The sequence below is a fragment of the Gallinula chloropus genome (genome assembly GCF_964237585.1).
Source record: "Gallinula chloropus genome assembly, chromosome: 9".
Taxonomy (NCBI): Eukaryota; Metazoa; Chordata; class Aves; order Gruiformes; family Rallidae; genus Gallinula; species Gallinula chloropus.
This window is the reverse complement of record NC_140094.1, coordinates 4695579-4711757: the sequence shown is the minus strand read 5'-3', so window position 1 is coordinate 4711757 and position 16179 is coordinate 4695579. Positions and strand designations below refer to the sequence as shown.

General features: G+C 57.2%; 2 protein-coding genes across 2 annotated transcripts; both read right to left on the bottom strand.

Moving 5' to 3' along the window:
- Positions 1 to 7: 7 nt before the first annotated feature.
- Positions 8 to 8879, bottom strand: CLK3 (CDC like kinase 3). Its single transcript, XM_084268068.1, has 13 exons — positions 8816 to 8879; positions 8405 to 8553; positions 6828 to 7035; positions 4658 to 4751; positions 4261 to 4327; positions 3531 to 3647; positions 2432 to 2598; positions 2189 to 2283; positions 1724 to 1853; positions 1521 to 1603; positions 1085 to 1164; positions 885 to 975; positions 8 to 668 (listed from the first exon to the last, which is right to left on the bottom strand). Exons 2-13 carry the CDS (start codon positions 8551 to 8553, stop codon positions 483 to 485), a joined length of 1467 nt encoding a protein of 488 aa, XP_084124194.1. The 5' UTR covers positions 8816 to 8879; the 3' UTR covers positions 8 to 482.
- A 789-nt stretch (positions 8880 to 9668) lies between these two features.
- On the bottom strand, positions 9669 to 12007 carry LOC311194720 (synaptotagmin-2-like; the record flags this gene model as incomplete). The annotated part of the gene is made up of 5 exons (XM_084267919.1): positions 9669 to 9824; positions 10058 to 10224; positions 10553 to 10658; positions 11125 to 11939; positions 11992 to 12007. The coding sequence occupies 5 exons, from the start codon at positions 12005 to 12007 to the stop codon at positions 9669 to 9671; spliced, it is 1260 nt and encodes a 419-aa protein (XP_084124045.1).
- Positions 12008 to 16179: the final 4172 nt, after the last annotated feature.

The window sequence follows — 16179 nt, the reverse complement described above, 5'->3', positions numbered from 1 at the left end:
TGTGCATAGCCGTGTTTATTTCTCTGCTGTCCTGCTGGAGCCTGACACCACAGCTAGAAGAAGCCTTCCTGCTGCTCCACACTGTTTGGGAGAGCAAGGGCAGAGGCTGGGCAGAGTCTTTTCCCCTCCTCCAGTGAGGCAAAGGTACCTGCTGCTTAGTTTCCAGTTAGATTTTTTTTTTTTCCAACATTTCCATCTTCCTTTGCAGAAAAGGCAAAGCTGGGAGCAAGAGAACCCTACACCTGCCTACAAGGGAAGTATCAAACAATAAGAAACACTTTATTTTAACTTTACAACATATAAATAGACAAATCTGTGCTTTCCAGGGGAGCTTTTCTTGCCCTTCCCTCCCCAGGGTCCTTTGTCACAGTGCCCCAAGCCCCTCTGAACCCTGAGGAAGAAGAGGGCCCCGGGGCCGCTCTGCGGAAGCCGGACCCGATCCCGTCTGTACAACTCCAGCTGGTGTCACACCCTTCCCAGGGTCATCTGCTCAGGTCCCGGCTCGCGCCCCGACCGCACAGCAGCCTCTCCTCTGCGGAGAGGCCAGCGAAGAAGGGATGGGACAGAGCTTCCGAGAACGTGATCCTCCGGCAAGGGTCGAATTCCAGCATCCTCCTCATCAAGTCAAAGAGCTGTGCGTGCTCCAGCGAGTCGTGCAGCATGTATGTCTGGAAGAGAAGGGCAGGGGACAGAGAGAAGCCTCAGCAAGGTAACAGCCGCTCTCCCATCCTGATTCCCCAGTGAAGAGGTTGGGGCTCTCTAAAAGCCACTTTTTAAGGGAAGTTCCCATCCCTAAGCCCCCACCCTGCTGCTCTGGAGAAGGGAATAGCCCAGCAGTTCAGCCTCATGACACAACCAGCCCCCCGCCACGGAGCAGCACCTACCCTCAGGGGTTTGCAGTTCTCCTGGACGTATCTCCCATCAGACGTGTTCTCATCCCACACCAGGTTCCCATTGTGGAAATATTTCTGCTTCCTGATGAAGAGAAAAGGTGACATTCAGTGAGGCTCCTCGTGGGACCTACGTTGGTGTGAGGCTGGAGGATCAGCCACACGCTGTCCTGAGGTCAGGAAGAGGTTCTTACCGAGTTTTGTGGATCATGTGAGATGGAATCGGCCCCAGGATTTTTTCCATCATGACGAGATGCTCTCTGTTCTCATGGGTCTGCCAAGGGAAAGAACAAGGGTGAGTTAGTGGGAGATGGGGTGACAAAAAGCTTGGGGGGGGGTGGGGTGTTCCCCAATACAAGTACAGGGGAAGAAGAATGAGCCTCTGTTGGGAATGACACAGCTCCTGTCCACATCTTGGATTTCCTAGTCTTCACAGGCATAGTGAAAAGAAACCAGAAGCCAGCTGAACCTTGTCCTCCCAGCAAGGTGTGAGTCCTCAACCCGGGAGTTTTCCCAGGCTTATTTTCAAGCTCCACCTCCTGCTTTTTACTGCCTGATCCACCTTTCCCTTCCCTGAAGCTTGGGCCACCCAGGATTCTTAGGACACAACACCTGTAGCAACAGTCGTACCTGGAAGAGCGTGAAGCCGCGGTAGTACTCGAACAGGATGCAGCCGGTGCTCCAGACATCACAGGGCTGTGCCCAGCCCAGCTCTGCAATGAGAGGCAAGTTACCTTCACCCTCTCTACCAGTTCCTCGTTGGGGATCACCCAAAAGCAGACAGGAGTTCTCCTCCACTGGTCCCAGCTTCCCAAACTCCCAGCAGTCCTCACCCAAAATGACTTCAGGTGGCCGGTAGTGCCGGGTGGCCACGATGGTGGTGTGATGCTCGTGATCGAAGGTGGCGCTGCCGAAATCCGCCACGCGAATGCTCGTGTTCCGAATGGATTTCTCCTCGCAGCTCTGCAAGCAGACACCCCGGTCCTCAGCGCTTCTGAGGACTCAGAATTCTGAGCTCAGGATTAAGTTAGGCTTTGAGAGGAGCCCTCTGACCCCACAACTGCCAGGTCTGACCTAATCGGAAGGATTAGAACCGTGAAGCTCTGAGCTCTTAGCATTTCAGATCAGTGTTAAGCTGCTGGATGCTCTGCTTCATAGGCTGCAGCCACCCAAGCAGCCTTGAGGCTTTTAGACCATGGGAGTGAGCAAGAAAGGCCTGGCTTGCACTCAACATGCAAAACAGGGAAGGAAAGGTGGCTGTTCCTGCTCTAGCCTCCTCTTTTGTGGCCATAACTCACCTTCTTCTCGTTGTACAGAGTGTCAAAATCCGAGTTGACAAACAAGATGTTTTCTGGCTTGAGGTCTGTGTGAGTCAGCTGGTTGTCGTGTAGAACTGCATGGGCAGAGGAGAGAGGAAAACAATCACATTATAAATAAGCAGCAGACAATGACATGCTCCTTATGCAGCTCCCTTTAAAACCACCGAGCCAACTCTTCCTCAGCTCCCTCCCGGTGAGGCACCCTGACCCAGCAAGACTCACATCTCAAGGCATGGCAGAGCTGGTAGGCCATGTGCCGGATCTGAGGGAGAGGGTAGGGCTGGAAGTTGTTCTCCTTCAGGAACTCAAAAGTGTTCTTGCCCAGCAGCTCAAAGGCAATGCACATGTGGCCATGGAAGTTGAACCAGTCTGACATCAGCACACACAAGCTGTGAGAACAGAAGGACAAAAGAGGATCATTGTCCCGCAGGGATGAGGTGGAATGGTTTCTCCCTGGGTTTGGCTCCTTTGGAAGCGATTGGTGAGCAAAAGCTCTGGGGATTGGAAAATACAGAATCACAGACTGGTCTGGGTTGGAAGGGACCCCAAGGATCACAGAGCTCCAACCCCCTGCCACAGGCAGGGACACCAACCTCCAGGCCTGGGGCTACACAAGGTTGCCCAGGGCCCCAGCCAACCTGGCCTTGGACACCCCCAGGGATGGGGCACCCTCCCCCTCTCTGGGCAGCCCCTTCCAGCCCCTCACCACTCTCTCTGGAAAGAACTTCCCCCTAATATCTCCTCTAACCCTTCCCTCCTTCAGCTTCACCCCATCCCCCTTGTCCTGCCCCTGTCTGCCCTTTAACAAGCTGATTCCCCTCCTGTGTCTCTGCTCCCTTCAGGGACTGGAAGGCTGCAATGAGGTCCCCCCACAACCTTCTCTTCTCCAGGCTGAACCAGCCCAGCTCCCTCAGCCTCTCTCCATAGGGGAGCTGCTCCAGCCCTCTGAGCATCTCCGTGGCTCCTCTGCCCTCTCTCCACCAGTCCCACATCTTTCCTGTACTGGGGCCCCAGCTCTGGACACAGGACTCCAGCTGGGGCCTCTGGAGGGCAGAGCAGAGAGGGACAATCCCCTCCCTGTCCCTGCTGTCACTCCTCTCCTGATGGAGCCCAGGATAAATTCCATTCAATTCTCCTCCCTAGGCCCTGGCAGGTCAGTTGTTAGGGCTCTGGTGCAACGGGAGCCAGACCCTTCTTCCAAAACACAGAGGAGCGAGATGGGGCTTTTCACCCCCCCACACACCAGAGGTGAGTAGCAGATACTCAAGCCCTCAGCCCCATGGTCCTTCAAAGACATCACCCAAGCCTTGTAGGAACTTACAATTTGTTCTCCTTGTCCTTCTCCTTGATTTTTTTCAGGACATTGATTTCCAGCCTGGCTGCTTCCCGGTACTTTCCCACATTTTTAATGATTTTCAGCGCCACCTGAGATTTGCCTCTGTAAGGAGAGAGAGAGAGAGAAAATGCCTTGAGTTGGAGTAAAAAAGCTGAGTACAGCCCAGAGAAAGGGCACAGCCCAGTTACTCCAGCCACTTTTTGATGTGTTAAGAGGCTCTCTACTGGGTGAGGCTCGGAATAGCTGCAGCCAGCTCTGTCAGCGTGCTGTGTCCTGACACAGCTCCGTAAGGTCACTGTGCCTCTGACAACCAGAGGGATTTCCAAGGAGGCAGGAGAGCCCAGTGGCTCCTACGCTAAGCCGACCCCACAGCTCAGAGCCAGACAAGAGGTCAGGAAGAGACAGGGGTCAAGTGTAATCAGGGGAGAGGTTAGGAAATAAGAAAAGGGAGAAGTACATGGGCAGATTAAGAGGTCAGAGTTCACTGCAGCACAGCAGCCTGAATGAAGCCCCCAGCCTCCCTCTCTTCCTCCAACGTCAGGGGCTGACGTCTGAAGCAGACACCTTTCTGCTTGCTCTGAGAGAATTTCTACTGTAGCACCAAGCAGAAGGTGATGCAAGTTTTTTTGGGGGAGGAAACAGCAGTGTTAATCCTGGGCTTGAGATACAAGGGTCTGGTGTGGGGGGTAATTTTGGGGAAGGGAAGGACACCCACCTGGCGTGGTCCACGCACTCCACCACTTTGCCAAAAGTCCCTTCTCCCAGGCTGCCGACAATTTCATCTAGGAGAGAAAACAGGAGTGGGTGTGAACTTGGGAGGCAGAGCTGGAGCTGAAGGTCCTGTCATTTCACAGCCATAAAAACATCAAAATAAAAAAAAAGAAACCAACCAAAACCAATTAAAAAACTAAAAAAAAAGACTAAGAGAAGTGTCTTGCTGCTACGCTCTTTAAAACTCAAGTGTCTACTGTCTGCCTCAGGCAAGTTACTTGCTCAGTCCATTTATAAGCAACATAACACTAGAGACCCCTCGAGGGCGACACGAGAGCTCTCGGCTAACGCGGGGATAGGAAGGAGAGAGGTAAAGTTTTACGCAAGGTGGCTGTATGTACATCGCTCCCGGAGCCAATCGCCGATCCTGCACACCAGGTGGCCTTCCTTGTCATCTTCCACGCTCCTGCTGCGCTTACTGCTCTGTTGGCTCCTCTGTAGGCACCACCGCCGCCCCCCGAACCGGCGTACGACCAAAGCGCGCACACGGCGGCGGGATGGGGTTGTCATTCAAAGGTGGAGAGGACGGTGCCGTCGGTGGTTGGATTTTCCAGATCCCAGCATTTCATAAGGCACACAGCATATATAACGATAGGGATATTGCAAGGGACACGTCAAGACACAAAACTAACTTGCAAAACAGAAAAGTAATCAACAGCTACAGGTATGTGGTAAAAAAAAAATAAACCAAAACCAAACTAAGGAGCTCGTTAAAGCTGCTGCTGTTAGTGGCCCCCCTCCTCTCCGAAGGGAAGCGGCAGCAGGGAGTCAGAGAGGCACCAGAATATCCTGAGTTGGACCCACAGGGATCATCAAGAAGCTCCAGGGTTAAGGCGGCTTGGCACAGGCACTGGCTGCCATTCCCCCTGCTTCCTCCTCTGCAGCGTGAGGAAGGGGAGGGCTCTCTGCCAGAACCACCTTGTAGTGCTCTGCTGGCAAAGGGGATGAAGGGAATAGGAGCTGTGGGGCTTGGACAAGCCGCCCAGTAGAAGCCAGAGTAGCAGTTCTCCCTCTGCACAGGCAGCTCTTTGCTGCCTCGGGTAGGAGATTGCTGGCTACTCAGAGCCACGTCCTGCCCTGGCTACCAACCGGCTCTTCCCTTCTCGGCAGAGCCAACTACAGCGCTGATCCTCAACCCTGCTGCAGAACACAACGTGGGTTTTAAAGCCTGGGAGAAGTTCAAGGAGTCCCCTGAGAAGCCTTTTGCTCTGCTTCAGGTGTCTACTCAAGGTACGAGGTCACGTTCGCCCCTGCTACTGCTGGCTTCTACTGGCAAACCAGCCCACCGTTCCCAAAAGGACCCGGGATCCGCAAGGCAAACTGCCCTAATTCCTCATCTTGTTCTAGTTCAGCCTTAGAAATAAATACATCAAATCATTACTTAGGATCCCTACAGCCAGAGAAACGAGTCTGAAGCTCTATGTTGCCGTGCCCGAGCTTCCACGGGGCTCCTGTTGCCCCTCACCCTCCCTGGCTAATCCCGAATAGCGAGCTACACCCTAAGAGACCAGCTGAAACGGAGGAGAAGGCAGAGAGGACAGTCCAGAAAGCCAGGAGGCTTCCAAGGAGTTACAGCCCTGAACACCATCATCACTGCACTCACAAACTGTGCTGGAGGCTTGGTTTGGTGGGGGGAGGGTTGGCCTAACCTTGGCCTTTCTCTAAAATTAAAATAAAGCCAACTGGAAAGGAATGAAAGGAAGGAAGGGACAGACCATGGGAGGCTCCTGGCTGTAACTGCAGGGATCAGAGCTCAGGGCTCGGTCAGTGGTTGGGGTTCCAGAGCAATCCATCTGCAGAGATGGAAAGGTTCCATATGGAAGAGGAGCGGTGAAGCAGGTCTGGTACCTCACAGGCTATTCCTGGGACCTGCCCCCCCAACCCCAGTGCCAAATGTTCCCTGATAACCAGGGAATACTCCCCCTGATAAAGGGGGAACACAACACCGCGGGAAGCTTTCTGAGAAGCTGAAATCCAAGGACACGTGTGCAGCCTTTCCCTAGGGACTGTGGGGAGGGAAGGGGGTACAAGCCATGGGGCTAAACACTGTGGGTAGAGCCCGGCTGGTCCATCCCACCACTCCCCACCGAACACCTCCCCTCAAACAGCAGCAGGATGTGGAAGCCAAGCCCCACTGTGTGTAAACCCAACCGACACCGGATTCCCCCACGGCCGAGGCTTTCCCTAATCCCTTCCCTGGCCGTAAAGAAGCCAGCTTAGTTTCCTCACGTATTAAGGCTACAAGGGCTAGTAAGAGCTGAGTACAGAGAGCTACAAAGGCTTCCCGCTTCACGAGACACGGATTTTCTCCGGACTACACGTTCCACATCATGAAAACAAACACCAAAAAAAGAAAGAAAGGAAGGAAGGAAGATAAAAAAAACAACCAACCAACCAACCAACCAAATCCAAACGGGATTAGAGGTACTCACCCAGAGCGTTCGGAGCTGAAAGGAGGGAAGAACGATTAAAGCCCTGACCAATCCTCAACTCCTCCTGGATGTTACTCACCGAGGAAGCACTGCTACAAGACCTGGTCCTGCGTTTCCTGCAGTGATGCTGATGCTTTTTCGGACGGTGCTGCTCTCTGCCTCTGGATCGGCGCCAGTTTCGCGAGCGGGTGGAGTAATAATCCTCTCCGAAAGACGGGCTTCGGTCTTCGAATCTGTAGGCATCGCTGTCCCGCCTGTATCTCCTGGGGTAAGGCATCCTGTCATGGCTGGAAGGCAAGATAAAAACACACTTAGGAGCTTGGGAAAGCGGGAAAAGCAGAATCCTGCTGAAAATCCTGCTGTGGGGTGGCAGGGAAACAGCGGCGAGTGTCCCAGCTCCAACCCCTGCTCCGCTGAGCCTCAAGTGCTGACCTGTTCCTGGCCAAGCTCCTCAGGGGAAAGTTTACTGAGGAAAGAGAGCGGTGCTCTCCTGGCTGGAGGGAAGAAACCCCCCCTTTGCTTCCAGTCGGATCTGAGCTGCCTGCCTCAGCCCAGCCACCTCCACAAAGTGTTTATCCTAACATCATTTCTTCTCCCAGCACCGGGGAAGGGGGGGGAAGGTGCCTTGCTCACCCTCCAGCTAACGGGATCTGAAGGCAGCAGCAGTGCCCATGTCACCCCACACCAGCTCCCAGCAGGGACCGGGGTCCCCCAAACACCAACCCTTCGCTGCGCACACGCGCACCAGACCCAGAGCCAGAAGGGAGATTCCAGCCTCCCAAGGCACAGGGAAGCCTCATGAGCCTCCAGTGACGAGGGGAAGAGCTGGATCTCCACAGTGGGAAGGGCCAGGACACACCAAGCCCAAGCTCCCCCCATTCATCCCTTGGCACCATGAGATCCCGTCAGCGATGAGAGCAGCAGCTCTGTCCGGAAAGGGGAACTGGGTTTGTTCACACCCGTCTGGGCAGCGATTGGCTCCCTAATGGGATGCAGGAATAACACTCTCCAACACAGAAGGTGCTGGCTCCCAGGTTAAAGGGGTGAGAAGGTTTTCACCAAGAAAAGGCCTGTTTCCCACCCAAATCTGTCCTGCACAACCCATGGGATGAACGGAAAAGGCCGTCGCGTGCATCAGCTGTTATTTCACAAGCTGCTTCCTCTCCAGCCAGGCTTGGGAGAGGGATTAAGCTGGAGAACACCTCAGGAATGGCAAGGGGAACTCCTGACTGCACCTGCCCTGTGCGGCCAGCGGATCTGTACCAGCTCCAGCGCCTCATCAGCCCCGTGGGAATGCCAAAGAGAAGGATCAAAGGTAAAATCCAGAGCCAAAGCCGGATAGGGACACCCTTGTGACGGCACTGGGGAGGGAAAAGCAGGTTACTTTAAACCTGATTTGGGAAGAAAACAGGTCTTTGGGAAAGACTTTAATGCCTCAATACTGGGAATCGTGATTCTGGCTGTTCTGTGTTACTGTTGAAGAGCTGGCTTTGGGAAGAACTCTCTCCAGAGCAAAGGGAAGGCACATGGGATTAAACCCTTTACTCCCAGCCCTGGGATTTGGGGGTTTTAAAGCCGATGGGAGCTGGGCAAAGGAAAGCTGGAGGCCAAAGGGTTTACTGGATAACCGTCCCCGCTGGCTCCCTCTGCTCCTACCTTCTGGATGGCGACCTCCTGGGGAGCTCCCTGCGGGGTGGGTACCGCAGCCTGCCCTCGTAGTCTCGGCTGCGGGACCTCCTCCTCTTCCACCGGGGATCCAGGTAGCTCTCCTGCTCCGGGGACCGGTACCTCTTACAGTGATGCATCTGAGGAGGAGGGGGGGGGGTTGGAGACCGGGCCCGGGTGGGAAACCTTCGGCTCCCGCCCTGAGCCCACCCCAAACAGACCGCGGGGATGCCGGGGCCCCGCCAACCCCAGCGCCGGGAAGGGCTTGAAGCCGGAGGCCCGGGCTGGGGGGGGTGTGTGTTGCCGGTAACCGAGAGGCCGAGCTCGCCCGCCCCGGCCCGCGCCCGCTCCCGCGGCCCCGCTCCGCCCGGCCCGGCCCGGCCCGGCCCGGCCCGGCCTCACCTCCCCTCCGCGCCCCTCCGCGCCCGCGGCCCGGCCCCACCGGCGCTTCCGCTTCCGCCGCCACCGGCCCCGCCCCGCCGCTCCGCGCCCCGGAGGCCGCCGGTATTAAGGGGCCAGGCGGGGGGGTGGCGGGGGCAGCCCGGGCCTGGGCCCCGGCTTCTCGCCCCCCCCGTTACCGGCGAGTACGATCGTGCTGGAGCCTTTTATTATTAAACCGCTCATTGAAACCGAACCGCCGCCCGGGAGGTGGGGGGGGGGGGGTCGGGTGGGGGGGTGTAGTGTATATGACGGGTATGACGGGGGGTACAGGGGGCGAGTCTTGGGGGTTTCGGCTGTGGCCCGGCTGGTGGGGTGGGGAAGGGGCTGTGGGGGCGGGTGGAAAGCGCTGGTGGGGTGGAAGAGGCTGTAGATGCTACTGGGGGGGGGGGGCTTCCAGTTTGGGGGGCTTCTAGTTTGGGGGGCTTCCAGTTTCTGGGGCTTCTAGTTTAGGGGGGAAGGTCCCAGTTGGGCAGGCTCCCAGTTGAGGGGGGCTCCCAGTTTGGGGTAGGCTCCCAGTTTTCAGGGCCTCCCAGTTGGGCAGGCTCCCAGTTGGGCAGGCGTCCCACCCACCGCCCACCACAGCCAAGGTCTGAGGGCTGGCAGGACACAGCCCATGGCCATAGCCACGAAAGGGTCCTCTTCTCCCCCTGCCCAGGCCAAAAGCCACCTGGCTCTCCTCCGGCGCTGCTCAGAAAGGGGCTTGTGCCAACCAGCGCCCACCCCCAGCGCCGGGGACGGAGCCCACACTGACACGCTGGCCAAGGCTCGGCCTCTCCAAGGCTCAGACATCCCCCTGCCTTGTCCATGGGCTGGGTCAGGGGCCGAGGACGTCGGGCTGGATCTGGTGCCACCGCGCTGTCTCCAGCTGCCCCCGGCTCCACATCTCCCTCCAGTGCAGCAGCCCAGCCCCGGGGGCGCGGGGACCCACCGGCACGTGGCCCAGGGGGGTGCCGCGGGTGTAGATGCGTGCCTGTGATGGGAGAGGGACAGGTGGCCTTTGAGCTGAGCTAGAAACACCCATTGCCCTCAGAAGAACTCCCCCCACCCTGGTTGCCCCCCACAAGCAGCAAGGAATAGCTCCTCTGGGTTTGCACGTACCCCCCGGGGGAGTGCTGAGCCCCCCCTGTTTTCAGGAGAGACCCCCCCAAGAGCGTGGGTGATCCAAGCCACCTTCTTGGCTGTGGTCACCTGTGCCCCGCTCACCTGCATGACAGTGAACTCCAAGGCCAGGTCCTGCTGCTGGATGTCCCCTGTGGGGAGGCTGAAGAGGAAGGGCGCGTTCCACACGGGGCTGTACCCGGTGACAGACTTGGTTTCCTTCGTGTCGATGACGTGGCCGCTGTGGTAAAGGCGGATGACGACGTAATGGCCTGGAAGTGAAGGCAAGAGCCTTGGTGAGAGGGACCTGCTCTGGGGACACACAAGCTAGATCAGCATACAGCCCCATTAACTAAACCAGGGTGCCTGGGGGGGGCTATGAGATCTCCATGGGGCTCTGCAGAGCTCCAAGGGCCTCAGCTCTCATCCCTGTCCCCCCTCCCCATGAGCTGGGGAGCCAGAAATGCCCGCAGGACAGAAAGCCACATGCTATTTTTTGACCCATAAACCTGTATATTTTAACCCTTTTGGGGAAGCCCTTCCCTGTGCCCACCTGGGCTACCCCTTGCCCCCCCACCCCGTCCGTGCCCGGTGCCCTACCTGGCTTGCCCGGCATGCGCGAGAGCTGGCCCAGACGCTCAGCCTTGCGGACCAGCACCTTGATGCGACCGGCCAGAGCTTGGTACTGGAGGAGAAGGAAGAGCTGGCCGAGGGGTTTGGGTGGGGAGGAGAGGACGCTCTGGCTGAGACACTGCAGTGGGATGAGAGAGCGGGAGATGCTATGAAACCTTCTTCAACCTCATCCAGCCACCCCCTGCCCCCAGCTCAGGGCTGTTCCTCAAGATCAGGCAAAACCGAGGGGAGAAGGTGACTTTGATGCTTATCGGTGCCGTGAGGGTGGTGCCAGCTCTGTGTTTAACCCTTCCACACCCCCCAGCACCCCCATCATCAGTGAACCCCCCCTGAGCACAGATGCTGCTGGGTGCAATGGTTGATGGACACTGATTACGGCTGGAGGACGGGAAGGAGATGTGGAGATGCCATCTCAGCACCTTCAGTCCCTCCTGCTGGCTCCAGGTCCTGCCATGGGGTTTTAGGGCTCTGAGACCAAGCAGACCTCAAGCATAACACGAGGACAACCCTCACTCCCTGCCCCCTGTCGCTGTCCTGACCTTCCTGAGGCTGGTTTTGGTGCTCGACAGCTCCCAGCTGTAGCTAGAAGTCTCCCGGGGGTGCCAGGTGGCCTGGGCACAGGGGAAGAGGACCTCTCCCATGAAGGAGTCCTTGAGGCTGTGAAGCCTGCTGTAGACGGCGAAGCGGAGGGTGAAGCTCCTCAGCTCCTCCAGGCTGTACGGGCCGAAGTGGCACGGCTCCCGGCGGGCAGGCCGGGGGCTGCCGCCGCGCTGCAGTGCCACACGCCGGGGCGCCGGGAGCCGCGGCAGCAGGAACACCTCCACGTAGGAGCCCCGCGGCGCCTTGGGCAGGTGGGAAACGCCGAGGACCATCACGGCGAGCGTGGCCTCGGCTGGCGAGTAGAACACGTCGCAGTGGAGATGAGGGCGGTGGTTGGGGCTGGTGCCGTAGGGCAGAGACACGGGGGGTGCCGGGATGGGGGGCACCACCTCGTTGGGGAGGAGGTGGGCTTCGGAGATGGTGCAGCGGCGCTGCCACGCTCCCACTGGCTTTGGGGAGAAGGGGAGGCTGGGCAAGGAAGCTCTGCTGCGGAGCAAACCCCCGTGGGGTGCCACTGATGTTTGGGTACCCTCCTCCAGTGGGGCATCCAGCACCTCTGCCACCTCCTCGTAGCGCCGCTGGATGGGTACTGGCACCGTCCTGGTGGGCAGGGAGGATCCCAGCTCCACCGTCGCTCGCTTCCAGGAGAGGGGGGGACCCAGGCGCCGGCGGTGCCGCCAGCACACAGTGCAGCCCAGGAGGATGTTGAGGAAGAGGAGAGCCAGCCCCACGCTGAGGAAGACCTGCACATTCACTGGAGAGAGGGAGAGAGAGGAGATGGGCACTGTCAGCACGGCAGATCTCACCGCCACGGCTCTCCATGGGTGATGGAGAGACGGAGAGGAGCAGCTGGGTGCCCAGCCTTGTGGGATTGTATGGGAGCATCCCGAAAGGAGAAGGTAGGAGAGGAGCTGATGGGGCCAGGGCTGAGCTGGGAGACTTGGCATCCACAGGCATAGGCAGCCTGGCTCTGGTGAGGCCAAAGCAAACCCGGCTTCACGATAAGGGCCATGGAAAAAGTGGCTCTTATCAGCGCCGCGGCCGGGCTGACGCGGGTCGGGCACGGATGGTGATTTGCCCTCTGCTTGGCCAGGGGCATGAAACACATGGAGAAATGCCTGTGCTGCTGGAGGGGAGAGGGGACACCTGCAAGGAGTGGGGGGGGGGGGTTTATTTAGGGGTGTCAGAGCTGGACTCAAAGCAGCAGCAGTCCCTGAGCTGTGATACACCCAAGCACCCTAAAAGAGGGGGAATCACCTCCTCCCTGAGCAAAGAGCTGGGCTTTATCCCTCCCAGCAGGGGTTTTGGGTTCCCTGGCAGGTGAGCAGGGATGGAGAGAGAGGAGTCGGGATGTGAACTCGCACAGGCACCTTCCCACCTCTGATTTGTAAGGGTGCTGGGGGATAAATCACCCCAGCAGCGCGCACCAAGGGTGTTTGTGTCCCTCCCTCCTGCCCTGTATGTCTAGAACCCTCTTTACCTGCTTCAGACATCTGGTTTTAAGGCGAGTGGTGGGTGCAGCTGAGTCCTTGAGCTTGAGTTTACGTGGGGAGAAGCTGGAGCTGGGAAGAGCCGAACCCGGTGGTGAGCAGAAGAGGAGGAAAGGCGGAGGGGGAAGGCTCTGCCTTCACCTGCCTGCCACTCAGATAGGCTGGGACCGGAGCCCAGGCGAAGCCAGTGCCGGCTCTCCTCTGATAACCGGGATCCTTGGGGGGTGGTGGCAGGAGGAGGACGGGCAGGGCTGTAAACCAAAAGCTCTTCTGGCACAGCATGGAGCAAAACCAGCGGAGATGCTGGCAAAGCAGCTGAGCATTGCAGCCCCAGCATCCCCACATGCACTGGGCAGGACCTGAGGCCGAGCTCAGGGACTCACAAAAAGCTGGTTCCTTGCATTTCCACCCACTTTTGGGGCTTGCCCACACCCCTCTGGCAGCAAGAGGCTTGTCCATCCTCTGCAGAGAGGCAGCAAGGACACTCCCAAGTGCTCTCACAACTTGTTGCTTTACAGCATGGCAGCTATGGGGGGCAGCGAGGAAGCTCCATCCCCCACACAGAAGGGTCCATGCGCAGGAGGGGGGGAGGTTTCCTGCTCCACTGCACAGGGATGTGGGAGAATCTGGCAGGAAGATGGAGAAGGTGGTAGGCACACACCAGGCTCAGTCCCTGCACCCTTGGGCGGGCCACTGGCCAAAGCAAACGGAGCTGCTGGGACCTCGGAAACACCAGTACGTCAAGGGCTGGAAACCAGTTTCTCTCCAACCACTGAACTGGTTCAATGACTGGAAAAAAAACCCCTAGCGTCAGGTGCTCTGCAAACAGGAAAACCCTTGGGAAGCATTAAACATCCCTTTGTGTGCTGAGGAGGCAGCGATAACCATGAGCCCTTCAGTGCCAGGGTGGGAAATTCCCACACAACACAGAATCCCAGGGGTTGGAAGGGACCTCCAGAGCTCATGGGGTCCAACCCCCTGCCAAAGCAGCTCCCCAGCTCATATTGCACAGGTCGGTGTCCAGACGGGGCTGGAATATCTCCAGAGATGGAGACTCCACACCCCCTGGGCAGCCTGTCCCAGGGCTCCCTCACCCTCACTGTCCCACCTGGAAGCTGGAGCATCCCACCCTGAGCTCATTTCAAACCACCACACCACACCAGCTCAGTGTTACAGCCCAGTTCCTCCAGTGAAGCTCCAAACCGGGAGCATCAAGACTTGCAAGGAAGACACAGACCTCATCTAGGCTGACCCCATCCTCCAGGAATCCTTTCCTGAGATGAAGAAAGTGCCTGGAAACCTTTAAAAAGATAAAAATCCAGCTTTAAGGAAAAGGGGAGGCCGCAAATCAGGCTCGGGGGGGGGTCACCATGTGAAGAGGTAGAAGTTTATTGGAATATAAACATTCAGATAACATGTAAGATAGAAAAAACCCAACAACAACATATACAGACACTTGTTGGAAGGAGACGTTGAGGTATTTATCCACCGCCTAGGCTATCACATTAGTTATTTTTTTTTTTAAATTTCTTTGTTTTTATGCATTTTTTTGTTTCTTTCTCTGTTTTAAATAGGTAAGAAAACGAGTAGCAAGGCTGCTGCAGCTGTTTGGTGAAAACATCTTCTGAGCCGAATCCGTTTGGAGCCCACACGCACGCAGCGGCCAAAGAACCACCCCAAAACCAACCCCAAAAAACCAACCCCCAAACTCGGCGCCACGCGTGTTCACACGCAACTCTGGGAGCCGAGCAGGCACGCAGCCTCCCCCACATCCCCCTTTTTCCCAGCTCACAATGTCTGTGCCTCTCCCAGCATCAACTGGGAGCCGCTGGAAGAGGACAAGTCGGTTTTAGTTGGGGTGCTTGAGGGGGTTTTTTCCCCCCAACCCCCTTCCCAGCAAAACCTCCCCGAGCGAGGAGCATCGGAGCCACACGGACGCAAGCTGGGGGCTGGGGGTGGGGGGGGCTCTTGATGGATTCTTTTTGCCTCCCCCCTGGGTGCTCCCCCTGGTCTGGCCTTTGGAAGGAGCGTTCCAGCGAGGCAGGCTGCGCCGCGGAGCGCTTCACCCCAGGAACGCTCAGTCCCACCCGCAGTATCAAAACCCCTGAGTACTATTACAATCGAACACGGGCGAGCGGAGTGAAATGAAGCAGGAGGCATGGGGGGGGACGACAGGGTGAGAGGGGGGACAAAATCCACCCCCACACCACACCCCCCCCACACCACCCCTTCTCCTCAGCTCCTCCATCCCGCCTCTGCTGCTGGTTTCTGTAACCCCGTCCCTAAAGCCCGGCGAGCTCAGTAGGAGATGGGGAGCTCGGATTAAACCCGACTGCCCCGATCGAAGCCGGGCTTAGGGGAAGCGTTACTCTTCACAGTCTGAAGGGCTGGTCCTTGGAGAAAGGACCAGTTTATTGTTGCAGCTTATTTGTCTTTAACTGAGGTATCTGTTACGCATCCCGACTTGATTCTTTCCCTGAATTGGATACAGAACAATCTGTTAGTCCCTATTTCCAGTCTAGTTGTGTCAAGCTTATAAACATTAATACTCTAAGTAGTGTCGAAGCCGTTTATAGCAGTTCAGTGATTCGAGTGCCTTTCTGTGCAAGAAAACACGACGTTAAGCATGTGATACGTAAAGCAAACCCACCCAACTACTAACCTCTGCTCCCCAGGACCAGAGAAGAAAGCGTAAGGAGAAGCAAAAAGTGCCCCAAGTCCCACTCGTAGGAAACAGGCCCCCAACCCCAACCCCCAAATAAACCCCAAACCATCCAAAAGGAAACGAAAAGGCAAAAGAATAGAACAAAAAACAATCTGGATGAGTCTCTTGAGGTTGGAAAAGCCTCTCCCAGCCCACGAGGGTGAAACGCCGCCGGGGCCCTGCGGGATATCGGCTTCCTTCAGCTAAAAGCACACAGAGAGGCGACCTCTTGGAGCAGCAGCATCTCTCAGGCCAAGTGTGTTTCTCTCCCTCCCAGCAAATCCTCCCGGATAACTCAAATCCCAGAGGATAAACACAAGAGAGAGCACAGCAGCTCTCGCACCGAGGTCGCCCCGCACGCCTTTAGCTCCCTAAGGACAGAGCAGCAGCCCAACCGAGCGGCGCTGGGGGCTTCAAAAGGAGAACCTGACATTCCAGAGCTTCAAGGAAGGATTATTCACAGAGTTTTCCAGGTTTAAGCCCTATCCTCTGGCTGCTGATGGGGCTTTTCCCAAGGCAGCATCCGTCCCAGTGGTTTTTAAAGCCACGTTGTTCTTGGTAGTATTGAATCAACAGGTTCTGGGAGCACAGGGACAGCGTGGCAGCTGATGGTGAAGCATGGGGGGACTCTGGAGACACCCCCATGTACCACATGGAGTCACTTTAAGGCAGCAGTGACTCTCTCCCTCTTCTCCTACCTCTGCCTGGCCCTCCTAACACCATGCACACATCCTGGGATAGCACCGCTCAGCTTTGTGCCTCCTGCCAGCCCAAAGGATGGGGAAGCCCAGGCTCCTTCC

Excerpts from the sequence above, each read along its gene's own strand:
- CLK3 (XM_084268068.1), bottom strand. The coding sequence starts at position 8,553 with ATGCATCACTGTAAGAGGTACCGGTCCCCGGAGCAGGAGAGCTACCTG. Across the intron at positions 3,648-4,260 it reads GAGTGCGTGGACCACGCCAG|AGGCAAATCTCAGGTGGCGC; the intron begins GTGGGTGTCCTT and ends CTCTCCTTACAG. Across the intron at positions 669-884 it reads AGAACTGCAAACCCCTGAGG|ACATACATGCTGCACGACTC; the intron begins GTAGGTGCTGCT and ends CTTCTCTTCCAG.